This window comes from Sorex araneus, chromosome X (genome assembly GCF_027595985.1).
Source record: "Sorex araneus isolate mSorAra2 chromosome X, mSorAra2.pri, whole genome shotgun sequence".
Lineage (NCBI taxonomy): Eukaryota > Metazoa > Chordata > Mammalia > Eulipotyphla > Soricidae > Sorex > Sorex araneus.
This window is the reverse complement of record NC_073313.1, coordinates 9,376,781-9,395,886: the sequence shown is the minus strand read 5'-3', so window position 1 is coordinate 9,395,886 and position 19,106 is coordinate 9,376,781. Positions and strand designations below refer to the sequence as shown.

The following is a 19,106-nucleotide window of genomic DNA, read 5'->3' as shown; positions in this document are numbered from 1 at the left end:
TGCCCTCATGCCGTCTGCATGCGTGCCCCTCGTCTTCGGCAAGGCCATGCCCCTTTGCTGCAGGCAAGTGTCTGGGCACCAAGGACGCTTTTTTTGTGGTTTCTTCCGTTTCAGTTTGGAGTAGCGACAACATCCGCTGCTGCTCAGGGCTTCCTCCTGGCTATGCACTCAGGGACCACTCCTGGAGGGACTGGGGGGACCCTATGGGAATCTGGGAACTGAACCCAGGTCAGATTTGTGCCAGGCAAGACCCTGAGTTGCGGTACCATCTCTCCCGCCCCCAGCTCTACCCCCAATGGCCCTATGTCAGCATTCTGCCACCATCAGCACGTAACAACCTGCAGGTACATGGCACCTGAGCAAGGCCGAGGCCAGCCCAATTGCTAAGCAGGTTCACAGCACCGGGGCACGTGGAGCGGAGACGGCGCCTGGCCCCGGAAGGTGCACTCTGCGGCTCGAAAGGAGGCTGAGAGGCACATGACGGGCGTCAGAGCTGGCTCTCTGGGACCTTTCTCCCAGCAATGGAAAGTGCAGGTCGGGGTAAAGGGCTGGGCTACAGGATGGCTTTCTGGAAGGGGGACCCTGCGTGTCACAGGCGCAAGTTGGAGTCACTGGTTAAGGGCCCTCAGCCCCTCCAGCCCGACGCCAGGTCTGGAATCCCTGTTCGCTGTGGCCTTAGTTCTTGGCACGTGGCCGGCCAGCGTGCTGGGGCCACCTTGGTCCTGATTCCCATACAGGCTGAGCGCGTCAGCAGCACCTTTGCAGTTGTGTGTAGGTGGGGAGAGGGTGGCAGGGGGTATGCACCACACACACACACACACACACACACACACACACACACACACACACACACACACACACACACACACACACACACACACACACACACACACAGAACACAGCCCCCACCCACGTTAGTCCAGCCCCTTTCTGCCACTTGGCAGTGAAGGCTGAGCAGTGGGTGACATGTGCACAAGGCACCTGCCTCAGCTGCACGTGTGATAGCCCTGGTGCATTCCAGGAGGCCATGCGTGCTGGAGCCACAGGGCAGGCAGGGCCCTGGCCATGCATGCACGCCATCCAGGGTTCGATCCCCGGCACCCCATCCGGTGCCCCTCCATGCCCCACCAGGAGTGATCCATGAGCACAGAGCCAGGAGTAAGCCCTGAGCACTGCCAGGTATGAACTGTGCTGCCACCCTCCCGCCACCTCCCCAAAGAGAAAGAGGAGAGGGGCCGGAGCGATAGCACAGCGGGGAGGGCGTTTGCCTTGCACACGGCCGACCCGGGTTCGATCCCCGGCATCCCATATGGTCCCCCAAGCACTGTCAGGAGTAATTTCTGAGTGCAAAGCCAGGAGTAACCCCTGAGCATTGCTGGGTGTGACCCAAAAAGCAAAAAAAAAAAAAAAAAAAAGAGAAAGAGTAGAGAAAGAGAGAGAGAGAGAGAGAGAGAGAGAGAGAGAGAGAGAGAGAGAGAGAGAGAGAGAGAGAGAGAGAGCAATGCCAAGGCTCAGCAAGAATGTTCCCAAGGTGGACAATGCAATTGCTCCAGCAAGTCCTTCCCTCCCTGCAGAGGTGCCCACTGCCTGCCAGCCCAGCCCCTCGGCTCTGAGCCGCTGCAGAAAACCCACTGGGGAACAGCGAATCTGCGAGCACAGGGCAAGGTGCGCTTTGTTCCCAGTGCTCCGTCCGGCCCGAGAGGTCACAAAGGTCACGGGTGGCATGAGGTGAAGAGGCAAAGTGATGGCTCCAGTAAACCCACATCCCCCCCCCCAGCTACCCCACTGGCCTCTGAAACCCAGAGGGGGAGCCTGGGGAGCAGCCCGTGTGCCACAGAGGCCAAGGACAGAGAGCGGGGAGCAGGGAACCATCGCTGCAGTCGGGCATCCCAGCCCTGTGACACCTGCAGGGACACTTCCACCCCCACCCTGCACAGGTGCCCGAGTGACTTCCCCCAGCGTGCCAGGAGGACACCCTGCAAGCCTCCCACCGCCGGCCCCAACTCCCCAAAGCGACATGCGTGCAGAGAGGGAGAGGGTCCCGGTGGCATGTGACTGGCACGCTGCCTGAGGCCAGGTGAGCCTAAGCTGTTCGGGAGAGGGGCGGGGTCAGCAGAGGCGGCACAGCTGCACCAAGTCCCCGGGCTACCCAAACCAGCCTCGGTGCCCGGGACCCATTTTCCTGCCTTTATGCAGGCGGCCCCACACAATGAGTGAGGACAGGCAGCGATGAATGGGAATCGCTGCTGGGGATTCCTGGAAACCATTCTGGGAACTCTGTGTCCTTGACAGCAGCAGCGCCTCGGGGGGGGGGGGGGGGGGGGGAACAGTTGGGGTGACTGTGAGGTATGTGGGCAAATGTAGGCGTGCCGGCCCCAGCGCCCCCCGGGGGGGTGGGGGGCTGTGGAGAGGACACATAGCTATGCAGCAATTTCTCTGGGAACATGGCACCCTTTTTTTTTTTTTTGGCAGACACATAAAGGCATGCGAGAGCGGGAGGCAAAGGCTTAGGGAGACAGGGTCCCCCCAAAGCAAAAGACACGTCCATTCCCTTTATCCCGGTATTTGCACCAAAACGAAACAGCAGACCAACACACCCGAGACGCGCACAGTACAACAGCCGCAGACAAGAGGCGCATCTGGCCACTCCCGAGCGCTCCTTGGAGAGCCGCATCCCGCCCGGCCCCCCAGCCCGCTATTGTGCCCCCTGCAGTTTGCCCTGCCCAGGAGGCCGCGCCAAGGTCTCCGCAGAGCCCGTGCGCCTATCCTTGCCTCCCGTCCACCAGACTGAGCCACACTCACCATTTCATGTCCCCCGCGTCGGCGCTCCACAGCCCTGCGGTGGAAATGGCCCTGCCTCATGGCCAGTGGGCTGGGGAGTGTGGGAAAGAGAAGAAAAGAAGAAGAGCCAAAAACAAAGGGCACGCGGAGGCGCCCCGCGTTCAGGGGCCGGCGGCTGGCGGGACGCTGCGGCCGGGTGCGCGCTCCATCTGGGCGGCGACGTCGGGCGGGCTGCGGCGGCGGGGGGCGGTGGGGGCGCAGAGGTCCGTGCTGCAGCGCTGTGCCCACCCGCCAAAGTCAAAGCTGCACCAAACCTCGGCGCCCGTCAGGGTGCAGGAGAGCAGGTACAAGGAGCCGCACAGGCGCACCCACGAGCCTGCGCCCGCCCCCCCCCCACGCCCCCCCCTGCACCCCCGGGACTCCTGCTTTGCATCTTCAGGAGAAACAATACGCCGGGGAGAGGTTGGCGGCTCCGCCAGCCACCCCCCCCCCCCCACAGTGTCAGCCTCCAGCAGCTGCCAGAGAACAAAAGACGCTTCCCCAGGCCTAACAAAAGAGGTTCTCAAGAGGCGCCCCCTAAACTGGTGCGCCCTGCGGGGGTGCTCCGCAGCTGGCCCCTCATCCACCGTTCACCAGGTGTGGCGGGGAGGCTGCGGGCAAACGCTGGGATCTTCATCTCCGAACGGGGCAAATCCCTGAGGGCTCCCGAGTTGCGTCTGGAGACAGCAGGCGACCCCCCTAAAGCTGCCCGCTGTGCTGATAGGAGCAGCCCTGGCGACCGAAGCCATGACCCCACGCCTCCGGCAAGTGCTCTTCCACACGCCACATTTCCAGGCACCAAGAACCCTTGCCCTGGAAAACCCAGCCCAGAGGGTGCTGCTTTCAGACCTCCTGAGATGTGGGGCCCTGGGGCCGGCAGGCGGTGGAGTGCGGCTCCGATGTCAACCATCTCCCACGCGGGCGTCTAGTGCAGGGGGTGGCGCCCCCTCAAGATGCCTTTAGGGCCAGTGGGTTCCAGATCCCCCACACCAAGCCCTGAACACCAGGAGAGTCAGAAGCCTGACAAGAAACTTTCCCTGGGAAGGGAGGGTGAAGAGAGCACACTGGGCAGTGCTCAAAGACTTGCTCCAACTCTGCTCAAGATCACTCCTGGCAGGGCTCAGGGCAGGGAGGGGATGAAACCTGGGTCAGCCGCACGCAAGGAAGCACCCTCCCCGCTGGACGATCGCGCCTGCCCCGGCGAGGAACTTTTAAAAAGTGGGGAGGGAAAAAAATCAATAGCCGGCTTTGCGTCTCCTGACACGTGCGCACGGGAGGAACGGCCGCCCACCCGCGTCCAACCAGCAGCCTGGTCGAAAGGAGACCCGGGAGGGACAGGCTGACCAGGCTGACCTCGACGCCTGCAGACCTGCCTCCCTGCACCCGAAAGCACCGCGGGGCGCCCCCCCAAGCCCTACCCCAAGACCCGTTTCTCCGCGCCTCTTCTCCATCTCAGCCGCTGTTGCTCCCCGACGGGCAGGCTCTCTAAGCCACAGCACACACCACTCCGCCACTCCGCACGCGCCCCCATGCTCCTGGATAACCACAGCCCTCCCCGCCCCCACCCACCCAAACAGACACGTGAGCGGCACGCTGCAGTACAGTGCAGGCGCCATGTGCCCGTGACCTTCCGGAACGTCTCCTCCAATCTCACCCGACCCCCAGGCAAACTCTGGACCCAGCCGCCTACCCCAGCCCTCCTGTGCCTGGCCGACACCCACCTCCCCGTGGGCCGACTGTGCCTCTGATCGCCTCCCGACACATCCCCAGCTTTGACATTCAGCGGGTCCTCTCGGTTTTGGGGTCTCGGGGGCTCCCCCCAGCAGTGCTCGGGGTCCGGGGCATGGATGGAAGAGGGGGGTCAATCCCGCAGCTGCAGCGGACACTCCAGCCGCTCCCATCGCCCCAGGTCCAGGTGCTCTTTTGTTCCATCTGTAAACGGACACAGTCTCGCCGGCTGTGTTTCTGAAGTGGCGTGGCGACATCACCAAAGCAAATGCACGCCGTGCCCGGGACGGAGCATGAGCCTCGGCTGCCTTCATTGACAACGCCGGGGATCCCGTGTGGTTCCCCACCCCCAGCACCGCCAGGAGTCATTCCCAAGTACAGAGCCACGGGTCAGCCCTGAACACCGCTGGGTGTGGTCCCAAAACAAGGCCCCAAAAGTGCAGAATGGGGTGCTCACCGCCGTGGAGAACAGTGCTTTCCTGGCTCTGAGCACACACCTGCCCTTCTTTGGGGTCCCGCCATGGGAGCTGGTTAGAGGTCAGGGACACTGTCACTGTCTCTGGAGGGACAGCCAGCGCCCCACTGAGCTGCCCTGTCGTCTGGTGGACAGAGAGACTCGGGGCAGCCTGGCGTCCCGCGGTCTGAGACAGCTGGACCCGCCCGGCCAGTGCGTGCTGCAGACACCGGACTCGCCCACCGTGGATGGCGCAGCCTACATACACGTGGAAGGAAACGCCCAGCCCCCCAGCCTGGCACCAGCCCCAGAGCAGTGTCCGAGAAAAGGGTTAGGAGGCAGGTCCACCAGCAGCAAGCTGCCCGCAGCCCCTCCACCTCGGTCCCGGCCTCCCACGCCCTCCTGCCATTCCGAGGTGGAGGTCGCAGCGGACAAGGGTCAGGGCCCAGGGGCCTGAGACATGAGAGTCTCCCTGCGCCTCTTCTGTGCGCTCCAGGCTCTCACCGCCCGCTCCTGCAGCTGCTGGGGCACGGGGCTGGTGCGCCCTCACGCACAGCCCACACCCCGGCCTCGAGCTGGCTCCCTGGCCGGGCAGGGGCTTTCCCAGCAGAGCTCAGGGGGTCTCTACAGGGGAGACTCACCCATCAGCTCAGGACAAGGGCCCTTGGATGTCCCACGGATCAGGCCCTGCAGGTGGGGTTACCCGGGGCCACGCCTGGCAGGGCTGGGGGTCTCCAGGGCTGTATCTGGCAGAGCTCGGGGGGGACATGGTGGTGCCAGGAATCAAACCTGGGTTGGGCACGTGCCAGGGAGTACCACTAACCAACCTCCAGCATATTCCTCTCTGGGATGTGTATATAGATATATAGACACATATTTTTTAATACATTCTTGGGGCACTTTAGGGATCAGGGCCATAGCCAACAGTTTGGGGGGGTGGCGGGGGCCAGGCGGAGATGCAGGCTGCGTGAGGCACGGCTGTAAGCTCAGCCGCAGCCCGCCCCTGAGTGCAGCCTGCATTACACCAGGGGCCCATCTGGCACGCCTGTTTTCCCCCTGCACGTCAAGGGCGTGAAGGGAATCGACCGCCGAGCCTCGAGCCAGCCTTCACCCGGCGGGAGCGTGCCGGCAGCTCTGCCCGGAACATCAGGCAGACGGAGAGCCCGTCTCGGAGGGCCCTGTGGCCCCCGAGAAACGTTTAATGGGCCCGCCCTTTCCGGAACCCGAGCGCCTGGTGCTCAGGGGGTGGCTTTTCTGGAGCGCTGGCGAAGCGCCCTGTGGGGACAGCTGCCTAATACTGCCATAATTACCACGAGAACAGCCCGCGGGAGGCCGCAGAATCCAGCAAGGCTCAAAGAGTAGGTTTTACATGACGTGAGATCCGGGGCACAGTTCAAAGGTAATAGCGCCGGGCTGGGAAGTGGCACAGGTGCGGCCCTGGGTTTGAGCCCCGACACCCCGTGGTCCCCCGGGCATCATCAGGACGGACCCCACAGTACAGAGCCCATAGCCCCGGGCGGGGTCCTGGACACGCCAAACACTTTGGGGCTCCAGCCTTGCTTTGCACCCGCCGGCTGGCTGAGGTGTACATGGCGCTTCCTGGACCGCCTGGACAGTGCCTGTGAAGTGCTCGCCAGAAACAAAAAAAAGAAGAAGAGTGGAATTGGAAGCCTTGGGTGAGTAGCAGCCACAGAAGGACAGGGGAAGGAAGGGGCCGGGTTCATATCTCTCTCTCTCTCTCTCTCTCTCTCTCTCTCTCACACACACACACACACACACACACGCACACACCACGTACTGGAGAACCCCCCGCCCCCAAAAGACACACACTCCTTTCCGAGCCGCAGTGAGCCAGGAACAGGTCAGAGGGGCAGGAACTGAACACGACTGAAATGCCAGAAACAGCTCGGCCGGCACCAGGCTGAGCTGAAGAGCCCCACACACAAACACACACCCCACCAGCAATGGGCAGAGGGCAGAGCCACAGCCACACCCCTACGTAGCTCTGTCCCCCCGGCACACGCAGCGAGAGCCTGGCCTCTGCAGCGAGGGGCCCTCGAGGGGGCTGCAGGCGCATGCACTCAATTCGCAGGGCCCCGTTCCTCAAGGAGCTGCAGTTGCCACGTGTCCAGGGGGTGGGCGCCCTCTCCCTGGGCTCCAGACCACAGCTGCAAGCCTGGCCCAGCTCCTGCACCCGGGAACAAGCCCCAGGGCGTGGGGGGGGCACACCCTGCAGAAGGGGCTTCAGCGCCTCTTCTCTCAGCTGCTGGCTCCAACAGTCACTGCTGGGGTGACACAGGGAAGCAGAGAATGTCCCCAGTGCAGGGCTGGCTCCCGCAGGAAGCTGACTCATGGGCCCCTCATGGGGAGTCTCAGCCCAAGTGCCAGAACAGTCTCTGGCCAGACCAAGAGGACAAAGAGGAGGGCATTTGTCATGCACGCGGCCAGCCCAGGTTTGACCCCCGGCACCCCAGAGGGCCCCCCAAGCCCCGAAGTTATCTCCTGAATGCGGAGCCAGGAGCAAGTCCCATGCACCGCTGGGTGTGGCAGCCAAATATTTTTTTAAATGTCTCTTAAGGGAGGGTGTGGTACCACCCAGCAGGTCAACCTGTACCTGTGGGGCGACTGCATCAGCAGCCTGATGGTGCCTTCAGGCTTCCTGATACCCCCAAAATTGCTGCTGTGCCTCTAGCTAGACCCCAACAACTTGGGACCAAGTTTACCAAGAAATTAAATGGCCAAAAGTTAGGTATGTGGGAGTCACGCCCACAAACCACCTCTGGCTCAGCTATGCAAGCTCATTTATTGGCCTTGCTTCAGACATCCGGGACTGGAGCCATAACACAGCGGGTAGGGCATTTGCCTTGCATGCAGCCCACCCGGATTCGATTCCTCCGTCCGTCTCTGAGAGCCCGGCAAGCTACCAAGAGTATCCCGCCCACACAGCAGAACCTGGCAAGCTACCCATGGCATATTCGATATGCCAAAAACAGTCACAACAAGTCTCACAATGGAGACATTACTGGTGCCTGCTCGAGCAAACTGATGAATGGGACGACAGTGCTACAGTGCTACAGAGATGCATAAAAGAGATCAAAAGCAGGGGTTGGAGAGATAGCACAGCGGGTAGGGCGTTTGCCTTGCACGTGGCCGACCCGGGTTCAAATCCCAGCATCCCATATGGTCCCCTGAGGATGGCCAGGGGTAATTCCTGAGTGCAGAGCCAGGAGTAACCCCTGTGCATTGCCAGGTGAGACCCAAAAAGAAAAAAAAAAAAAGAAGAGATCAAAAGCAGGTCATTTAAGTGCATTAATGGCCATGATTCAGAGACAAATGAATCTCATAAGAGAGCATCTCGCTGCAGAGATGTCTCCCCACCTGCGCTAGGCTGATTTTACTGGGGCACCTGGGAGGGGGGCAGGTGTGTCCCTCCGCCTGCCCCAAATGAACCCCGGCAGCGGCAACCTCCAGAACCCAATTGCCGCCAAGCTCACAGTCAACCTTCACAGGCTCGTCCTGAGTCCCCCACACACGAGAATGAATCTGCTGAAAAACCCAGGTATGCGGGACCAGTGACTGAAAACTTCAGACTTCATTGAGACAGGGATGGCCCACCTCCTCCATCTCCCTGCCCTTCCAGTTCCCTGGCATTCATGCCCAAGAACTGCCTCTGGGCACCATTTCAGCGCATTAATGGCCACGATCCAGAGACTCACAAATGAATCTCGGAAGAGAACAGCACACCACAGAGGATGCCTCTGGACCCCAAATATTTAAAAATTTTAGTATCCCAGGAGCATACAGCTGCTTTTGTGGCCACGCAACATCTCATATTATTCAAATAAATTATTTAGCATCTGCCTATGAGGCAGGCATGGGAGATGGGAAAATTCGAAATAATGGTGATGGGACTGACGTTGAAATATTGAATGCAAACAATTACTGTGAATAGCTTCATGAAAATAAGATTTAAAAATTTTTAAAACATCTTTTAGGGGATGGAGCAACAGTATACATTGGGTGGGGCATTTGCCTTGCACGCAGCTGACCTGAATTCGATCCCCACATCCCATAGAGTCCCCTGAGCACCACTAGGAGTGATTCTTGAGTGCAGAGCCAGGAGGAAGCCCTGAGCATCGCCTGGTATGTCCCCAAAGCAAACACACACATATACTTTGCTCCAAGACCCCCACCGGCCCTGCAGTCCCTGGCCAGCCTCCCCAGTTCTTCCTTCCCACATCCGGGAGCACTGTGCAACCTTGTGGGCCACTTTAACGCCATCCTCAGATGCCAGACACAGACATCTCCTGCTTGTGGGCCGAGCACACGGGTGCTGGGGGACAGGCCACCACACTGCTGGACTCGCTGTGTGATGTGTGAGGAAGGCATGTTCTTTCTCATTCCAAATTTCTTTTTTTGGGGGGTTCTTGTTTTGGAGGCCACGGCTGCTGGTGCTCAAGACCCGCCAGGACTCCCCGACAGATGTCCGGAGGGGTCGCGTGAGGAACCCGGAGTCCTGGACGCAAATGCCAGGCTCTGGCCCAGTGAGCCCCCTTCCTCCGGTCCCGCACGCCTCGCCAGGTCTTCACACACACACACACACACACACACACACACACACACTCTCAAACTCTCTCTCTCTCACACACACACGCACACACCTTCAGTTAGAGTTCACCAGTTAGAGTGTTATCTGCAGCGCAGGGCTGGAACCCAGGGTTTCACGTGGCCAAGACCACGGCCCACACCAAAGCCACATCCGCAGCCCCTCACGGACCGCTCTGCACCCTCGTCCACGCCCAGAGATGGCCAGCAGTGCAGGGCCTCATTCTGCGCCGGGGACCAGTCGTTGCAGCCCCGCACCGGGGGCTGAGGTGAGAGTCTGCCGTACAGGTTCCGGTCAGGGCTGGTGGAGGACGCCCCCTGGGCCCCCGGGCTCACACCTGGTTGCACACTGCAAGCAAGGCAATGCTGAAGGATTTGGGGGGAAACATCTCCCTCGGTGAAGGGCCGGGTGCCTCGCCGAGCTCCACTGGGTCTTGCCACTGGCAGCGCAGGCACGGGACAGGCCCCAGGAACGCGGAAGGGTGGGGATGAGGGGCACAGACCCACCAGGAACAGGCAGCAGCAGGTGGGCAGCGTGGCTGTGCCGCAGGGTGTGGGCAGGGCTGCAAGACGCGCACCAAGAAGGAAGGCAGGGAGGCCAGAGACAGAGCGCACAGCAGGGAGGGCGCAGCCTTGCGCTGACCCAGGTTCAATCCTCAGCATCCGTATGCACTGCCAGGGGTAACTGTTGAATGCAGAGCCAGGAGTCACGCCTGAGCCTCTGCAGGGAAGGCCCCAAAACCAAACCAACAAACAGAAGAGAGGCAAGCAAGGGGCACGCGCCCCCTCCGCCCAGCCCTTTCAAGGAGTGACAGTCCCTGCTTTCAAGATAGGAGTCAGACAGACAACACAGCGCAGAGCAAGGGTCACTTCTGCTCACATGAGCTCCCCTGAGCCCTGCCAGGAGGGAGCCCTGAGCACAGAGCCAGGAGACAGCCTGCGCACAGACGAGGCAGCCCTGAGTGCAGAGCCAGGAGGGAGCCCTGAGCCCCACCAGGAGAGGCTCAGAAACACACACACAGACCGGCGGGCAGTGTATGGGCTGTGCTACAGGAGCGGGCACCGACAAGCGGACCCCTGGCTGCAGGATGAGTGGGCTGGGGGACCACCCCAGCCACCACCCTGCCCACCCCCGCGCCAGCCCGCAGGCTGCCCCAGCTCTCCTATTCCGCGCCAGGGCGCCTGCTGGGTGGGGGTCAACGTAGCTGCTCGGACCCCGAAGGACCCGGAACAGGGACCTGTGCAGCAAACAGGGACCCAGGAGCTATTTCAGCCGCGGACCCTCGAAGGTAGGGGTGCTGGCGTCCCCTGACCTGGACGCAGCTCCTGTCCCCAGAGAGGGGTCAATGGTGCCCTCGGCCACCAGCCAGTGGTCTGAGAGCGTCACACGGGGCTGGCCCGCCCGCTCAGTCACTCACCCCGTAATCGAGGCGCTGGGCAGGGTCCGCGCTCGGCACCCCTTGCCAGGGTGGAAACCAGCAGAGACGCAGCTACGGGGCCCCACCCCAACAGGGTCCCCTTTCGGAGGTGCCCCAGGACCCCCGTCTGGGAAGAACAGGCCGTGTCCAGCTGCCACTGGCATCTGGAGTCCAAGGGACAGCGCCCGCCCCGGCAGTCTGGCCTGCAGACGGCCCCCGCCCCCACGGCCCCCGAGAAAGGCCCTTTCATTCAGCCGCACCCACGCCAGCAGCACACAGACCCTCAGTGTCAGCGGAAACACAGCAGCCTTCTCCGGAACCCCGGACGCTTGTCCCCGGGCAGGACCCCGAGCCGGGCACGCAGGCCACCTCCACGCCCCCACTGCCCTCAGGGCTCCAACCACAGGATCCCCAAATACTATTGACCAAGCGTCCAGCGCACGCCCACCCTACACCGCGCCTCGTTGGGACGCCACGGGCATCTCCTACCTGGGCGAGGGCTGGCGCTCCTCGGGCTGGACGGCGGCGGGAGCGTCTCCTGGTGGCGGCACCGCCTCCTCCACGATCAGTTCCTGGGAAGGCAGGGCCAGGGGCCATGAGTGCAGCCACGACACTGGGGCTGCAGACCCGGGGTGGGGAGGGGCCGGGAGCCAGGCACGCAGGCCAGCTCTCCCCCGCACCCACTGCAGCCCCGTCACTCCCACGAACACACAGGGCACAGCCAAGCGGCCCTAGCCCAGTGCCCAGCCCGGGGCCAGCCACGGCCTTCCCCGGGGCACCCCGCTAAGGGTACATTTCACGTCGGGAGCTAGAACCCGGAGCCAAGCCGGGCCTTGTGAAAAGACAGCCCAGCTGGGGCGACTTCCCTCTGCTCGAAAATACAGCTGCCCACGTACAAGGGGCGGGGAAGGGACGAAAGGCAGGGGAGAGGGAGAGAGGGAGAGAGGGAGAGAGGGAGAGGACAGCCAGAAGGCAACGCAGTAAAGATAAGAGAGAGGAGAGCAGGAGAGCAGGAGAGCAGGGGGGCGGGGGATGCAGCCTGTCGATCGTTTTTATTTGTTTGGGTTTTGGGGGATTTTTTGTTTTTGTTTTGCAGCGCTGAAGAGTGAACCCAGGACCACAGGGTTCCTTGCAGGTGGTCCCTCCGCTGAGGTACCGCCCTGGCCTATCTGCCAACTTAAAAAAAAAAAGATACAAAAGATGGAGTTTTGTGGAAAGAGTGAAGTAACCTTTGAAGGCAAAACTGTCACTAGAAGGGCAGGGGTTACCCTTGCATGTGGTCCACCCAAACTGGCTTCCCACCACCCCTTGAGTCCCAGGAGCCCCGCCCCCCCCCCCCCCGCAGTGATCCCTGAGCACAGAGCCAGGAGGAAGCCCTGAGCACCACCAGGTGTGGCCAAACACAAAATCAAAATAATGACTTTTTAAAAAATAAAGTGGAACGTGGGCTGGACAGAGGATAGTTAAAACGAGCCCGGCCAACACTCCCCGCCCAGGGCAGGCCGTGAGCTGGGAGCAACCCACAGCACTGCTGGGTGAGGCCCCAGACGGGAAACAGAAACATGAGTGGGAGGAGCAGAGAGGAGGGGAGGGGAGGAGGAGACAGAAAAAGGAGGGCCAGGGGAAGAGAAAGAGGAGGAGGAGGAGGAGGAAGGGAGGAGCGGGAACAGGGAGGAGGACGGAAGGGGAGGAGAGGCGGGGGCAGCCATGGCCATGGCATGTCTGGTCAAGCACGCAGCCAGCCATGGAGGGGGACCGTTCCCATGCTGTGGCAGCCGGGACACTCCTCAGCCGCATGGCCTGGTATCACAGCAATGCTGCTGCCCTGCATGTGTCTGTGTGTATTGTGTGTGTGTGCATGTGCAGGTGTGTGCATGTGTGTGCATTGTGTGTGTGCCTCTGTACATGTGTGTATGCGTGACCATATCTGTGTGCATGTGTGTGCATGTGTGTGCACGTGTGTGCGTGTATGTCTGTGCTGTGTGTACGTGCATGTGAATACACGTGTGCTGTGTGTGCTGTGTGTATGCATGTGTGCTGTATGTATGTGCATGCGTCTGTGTGCTGTATGCATGTGCGTGCATGCATGAGGATGTGTGTGCATGTGTATGTGTATGTGTGCATGCTGTGTGTGTATGCATGTGTGCTGCGTATGTGTATGCGTGTGCAGTGTACATGCATGAGGATGTGTGTGTGCTGTGTGTGCATGTATGCATGTGTGCTGTGTATGTGTATCTGTGTGCTGTGTGTGCGTGCGTGTGGATGTGTGTGTGCGTGCATGCAGCTGCATGGCCGTCCTACCTGCCTGTGGAGCTCGGTGGAGGGCGAGGAGCGGGACCTGGCGTGCTGGTAGTGGGCCCTGTCCTGCGGCTCCAGACCCACATCAAGGATGTCATCGGCCGAGTGGCAGCGCCCAGCCCCTCTGCCATCCACCGCTTTCCTGGGCAGCCTCCAGGACGCCTGATACTCTGCGAAGGTGCCGAGTCTGTTGGGCCGCTGCCATCCATCCTGCTGGCCAGTGTCTGGGGTCCTGGTGGCGCTCCCCATGCTAGAAGTGGCCGGCCCGCCCGCCGGCAGCCCGAGCTCGGAGCCCTGGTTCGGAGCCTTGCGCGGCCCAGCCGCCGCCTTCTCCCGCGGCAGCCCCGAGCCGGGCGGCCTGTACCCGGGCCGCTGGGGAACAGCCTTGCTGGTCTCCTCGAAGAACTTCCACCTGTCGGCAAAGCTGCCCACGGTGTCCTGGCCTGGGGCCGGGCAGTGCGGGCTGAGGGCCGCGACGGACAGCCCCACCTCGTGCATCTTGTCGGGCTCCGAGTAGGACCGGAGCTTTTGCTGCACACTGAAGCGCTTTCGGCCCCCGATGCGAGCCATGGAGGGGGCAGGGGGCGGGGGCGGCCCAGGGGCAGCGGGCTCCCAGGCACGGGGTGCTGCGGGCCACTGGGAGGGGTCACCACGCTCTTCACACCTGGACGCGTCCACCAGGCTGGGGTCTAGGTCCCGGCGTCTGAAGGACGTAGCCGTGAGCACCCGTGCCTGAGCCTCCTTCACATGCTCTTGGTAGCTGCCCCCGACGGCGGCCACGGCACCTGCCGCCCCTCCCGGCTGGGCCTGCCAGCTGCGGTCCCTGCTGCCATCGGCGCCGGCGGGCTCCGGCTCATCCTCACAGCCGCCCAGGGCCACAGTGCTGCGGCTCTTCTGCAGCCGGGCCCGGCGCAGCTGGATCTCATTCCTCAGTGTGGTGGCGAAGCGGTCACTGCGACGCAGAGGCCGGCCCACCGGGCTCTCGCCGGCCGCCTCCGCGGGTGTCTCCGTGCAGGCCCAGCGGCCGGCCTCGGCCCCTTCCTCTCGGGACAATGAGTGCAGCAGGGGCGTGTGGGATGGGCACAGCCCGCCGGCCCCCACGTCCATCCTGGTCCCCGCCCTGTCCACACAGCCGGCTCTCGGCGGGGCGTCGAGGGCTCGGGGCCAGGCCTCGCCACAGCGGTCCTGCCCAAGGGCCCTTTCTTCATCCTGGACACGCTGAGGGTGCTGAGGAGGGTGGTGCGCGGGGCTGGGACCCCCGACCTGGGCAGCAGCGTGCTGGTCCCCATGCCAGGGCGGGCCCTGAGCAGCCCCCTGCGGGCAGTGTCTGCTGGCCACGCAGTAATAGGGGGCCTGCCCGGCCGCCTCCGGCCTCTGCCTGCTGGCCCCCATGCCATGCAGCTGCGCGGGGGTGTCCTGGATGCGCTCGGCACAGTTCCTCGGCCACAGCGCCTCGCGGGGTCCCTGGTGGAAAGCGGGGGTCTGGTTCCTGCCATCCCGCGGGGGCTGGCCTCCAGGCGGTGGCAAAGGCACATCCGAGGAGGCCGACAGCTGGCCGAGGCCGGCGGACACCAGGCTGCAGGACGGCCAGCCGCCCTCCACATGGCCGTCTGCGCCCCCGGCTCTCCGCCCGTCCCTAGGGCGCCCCACCTTCCCGGGGCTGGTCGCCGGCTCGTGGCTCCTGGTGGCGGCAAAGCTGTCAGAGCGCAGCGGGGGGGGCGGCGGTGGGGACACGGGGATGGCCTTCTTCTCGGGGACATGCCACACCGGCCCGAAACTGGAGCGGGCGGCGGCTGTCAGTGGCCTGGGCTCAGGACTGCCACGGCCGGTGCCAGGCGCCCGGGCGGGGAAGGAGCCAGGCCTCTCGTCCAGGCCCGAGGCTTCCCCGGCACGGCTGCCCGGCTTGGAGGCCTCCCAGAGCCCGACCTTGTAGAGCAGGTTGTCGGCGGACGAGGCGTCGGCCCTGGGCAGTGTGGGGTCGGGCGTGCCGGAGCCCGTGGACAGGGAGCCGTACGCCGAGTCGCGCGTGCCCAGCCCACCCAGCTGCTCGATGCTGCCGCTGGACTTGGCGGCCGAGAGGCGCCCGGGCTGCGTGCGCTGGTCCAGGCTGTCGACACTCCCCAGGGAGCCGAAGGGGCGCGAAGTGCGCTGCAGGGCCTGCGGGTCCCAGGCGCCCAGCAGGTCGCAGGAGGACGAGCTAGGAGGGGAGAGACGGGCACTGTGAGCGACCGAGTGTGCGGGGATCCCCGCCCACGGCCCCCAGAGTCCAGGCCCCTGACATGGCCGCGGCTCCCGCTGGGCCTTGTCTCTGCTCCTGGGAACTGACGGAGGCTGCGGACTGGGAAGGCCCTGGGCCTGCAGGCCGCTGGACGGGCTGTGACACGGGAACACGTAACAGGAAGCTGGGGCCGGGCCGCAAGGCCACGTGGGCACCCGACATTCAGGCCTGCCAGGAGAACCTTCTCGTTTAGGGCTGCCATGGGGACCAGCGGGGACTAACCAGCTGCCCCCAATGGATCAAGGTCAGCCGCGGGGCCTCACCAGGCCCCCCACACACCTGAGCTGGCCCCTTGTGTCCAGGGCTGCGTGAAGCCTGACAAAGCCCCACATGCATCAGAGCTATTCTGTACCATGTCCAGGGCCGCCGTGAGGTCTGACCGGCCCCCCCCGACACCTGAGCTGGCCCCTGCTGTATCCAGGGCTGCCGTGGGGTCTGACCAGGCCCCCCGACACCTGAGCTGGCCCCCGCTGTATCCAGGGTTGCTGTGGGGTCTGACCGGGCCCCCCGACACCTGAGCTGGCCCCTGCTGTGTCCAGGGCTGCTGTGGGGTCTGTCTGGGCCCCCTTCTCTGCACAACAAGCTTTCCCTAGTTACGTCCAGGTGAACATGGAGTCAGACCAGCCTCGGTTCCCTTTTGTGTCCAGGGCTGCCGTGGGGTGTGAGCTGGTCCCCAACATCTCTGCACTGTCCCCTATAGTGCCCGGTGCCGTGGGGTCTAATCAGGCCCCTCACCACTGAGCTGGCCCCTGTCGTGTCCAGGCCTTCCGTGGGGTCTAACCTGGCCCCCCAAAGCCTGAGAAGTCCATTGCTGTGTTTGTTTTCTTCATGCAGGGATTATCATACCCTTTGACCTGGTCTGAAATATGCCTCAGTTGGTAATTCCTAGTAGGAAACCTAATTTGAACGAGTGTCCTAATGGCAGATGTTTCGGGTGCACGGGGGCAGAGTAAGGATCATCTTCGGCACCCCAGCTTTCCCCACAAGGTCAGAGGTACAGTGCTTCGTATTACTGCGACAGCCGCTGGGGGATCTAATTTGCTTTTTCTTCAGCAAGGGCTTTGCGAGAGGACATTAGAACTGACCTCTGAATTTGGCTGACCCTTTACCAAGTAAGATTCATGACCTTGGGGCTGCTGAGCTCTCTGGACGTATCTGCCGGGTTCTGTGCCACGTCCTGCACAGCCAGTGTATCTGCTGGGCCCTGCACGGCCGCCGGGCCCTCTGGATGACCGAGCGGTCGCCGAGATGGGGCACTCCTGCCATTGCAGGCATCCTCAAGAAAAGGCACCCCCGGCTTTCCCGGGACAGCACTGGGACAGAGCACACTGCACGTTGCACCTGGCGTCCCTCCTCCTCCCACTGGGCCTTGTGCCTGTTGTGTCCAGTGCCAGGGGGTCTGACCAGGCCCTCACAGCTGAGCTCATCCCTGTGCTGTCCAGGGCTGTTGTGGGCTCTGACCAGGCCCCCACACACACACCTGAGCTGTCCCCCGCTATGTCCGGGGCTGCCCTGGGGTCTGACTGTGCCCCCCGAACAGCTGACCTGCCCCCTGTCACGTCCAGGGCTTCTGCGGGCTCTGACCAGGCCCCCACACACACCTGAGCTGTCCCCCGCTATGTCCAGGGCTGCCCTGGGGTCTGATCAGGTGCTAGGAACGCTTGAGGCTGTCCCCCGCTGTGTCCGGGTTGTGGGGTCTGACCAGACCCTTGTACACCTGAGATGTCCCTGCTATCTCCCGCGTGGTACTGACCAGACGCCCTGCACACCTCAGCTGTCCCCTGCTGTGTCCAGGGCTGTGTGGCGCATGACTGGGCCCCTCGCAGTTAATCTGTCCCTTGCTTTGTCCAAGGCTGCTGCGGGGGCTGGCCCACCCCGCCCCGCCTCCTGCCCTGCGAAACCTGAGCTGTCCCCATTATGTCCAGGGCTGCACAGGGCTGACCCAGCCCGCCTCACACCTGAGCTGTCCCCATTATGTCCAGAGCTGCTGGGAGGTCTGATGACCAGACCCTCCGTACACCTGAGCTGCTCCCTGCTGTGTCCAGGGCTATGGGGGGGGGAGGGGTGTCTGTGCTATCCCCTGATGTGCCCACGGCTGCCGTGGGGTCTAACCAGACTCCCCACACATCTGGGCTGTCCCCTGTTGTGTCCAGGGAGGCCTTTGGGTCAGTCTGGCCTCCCGACACACCAGAGCAGTTCCCCACGGACCTTAGCTAACCCCGCCTGTGTCCTGGGCCGCTGTGGGGTCTGTGTGGGACCCCGGCACACCTGAGCTGTTCCCTCTCTATCCAGGGCTGCCCTGGGTCTGACCAGGCGGCCCCACAGCTGAGGTGTAGCCCGTTGTGTTCACGGCCTGCGTGGGGTCTGTCCATGTCTCTGCAACTGAGCTGCCCCCTGCTTTGTCCAGGGCTGCCGTGGGTCTGACCATCCCGGCTGTCCCCTGTTGTGTCCAGGGCTACCATGGGTCTGACCTGGCCCCCTTACGCCCCACGACACCAAGCTGTTCCCTGTTGCGTCCATGTCCGTGGGGTCTGACCAGGACCCTTCCACGTCTTAGCCATCCCCAGCAACTCCCACCGGGGGTCTGACCGAGCCCTTGCACACCTGAGCTGCCCCCTGTTACGTCCAGGGCTGCTGTGGACTCTGTCCGGACTCCCACACGCCTGAGCTGACCCCTCTCTGCCTGGTGCCGTGGGTCCTGACCAGGCCCCCTGTACATCTGAACTGTCCCCGGCTATTTCCAGTGTGGGGTCTGACGTGTCCCTACAACGGAGCTGTCCCATTGGGTCCAGGGCTGCTGTGGGGTCCATCAAGCCCCCCTTATGCCTAAGCTGTCCCTTATTGTGTCCAGGGGTGCCATGGGGTCTGACCAGGCCCCCACACATCAGAGCTGTCCCCTGCTGTGTCCAGAGGGGTCTGTCTGGGACCTCGGCACGCCTGAACTGTTCCCTCTCTGCAGGGCTGCCCTGGGTTCTGACCAGGCCCCCTGCACACACCTGAATTGTCCCCTGCTGTGCCCAGGGCTGCCCGGGACCTGGCACACCTTAGCTGACCCCTGTTCTGTCCATGGCTGGGATTCTGACTAGGGTCCGCGCACATCTGAGCTGTCCCAAGCTACTTCCAGCCGGCGGTCTGACCGGGCCCCGCATACCCCAGAGCTGTCCCCTAGGATGCCCGAGGCTGCCGTGGGGACTGATCCGGGCTCCCACACCCAAGTCCTGTCGTGTCCAGGGCTGCCCACACCTGAGCTGTCCCCTGCTGTGTTCGAAGGCTGCTGCAGACCTGAGCTGACACCCCTGTGCTCACAGCCAGGGGGTCTACCAGGCCACATTGTGTCCACGGCTGCTGTGAGCTCTGACCTGGACCCACACACACCTAAGCGTCCCCTGCTGTGTCCAGGAGAGCCGTGGGCTCTGTCCACACTCCACATGCCGGAGCTGTCCCCCTTCATGTCAGGGCTGCCTGGGGGCTGAGCAGGCCCATGTACCCCTGAGCTGTGCCCTGC

The 19,106-nt window shown here is 63.1% G+C and overlaps 1 protein-coding gene across 4 annotated transcripts in view; it reads right to left on the bottom strand.

The window, feature by feature from the left end:
* The window catches only part of LOC101552334 (protein Shroom2), a 112,237-nt gene that overhangs the window by 81,742 nt on the left and 11,389 nt on the right, over positions 1-19,106 (bottom strand). For all 4 annotated transcript variants that reach the window (XM_055122309.1, XM_055122310.1, XM_055122311.1 and 1 more), the window contains exons 3-4: positions 13,327-15,520; positions 11,515-11,597 (exon numbers count right to left, since the gene is read on the bottom strand). In XM_055122309.1, coding sequence (XP_054978284.1) covers positions 11,515-11,597; positions 13,327-14,715 — 1,472 coding nt within the window. In that variant the 5' untranslated portion in view covers positions 14,716-15,520. The remainder of the gene's footprint in view (positions 1-11,514; positions 11,598-13,326; positions 15,521-19,106) is intronic.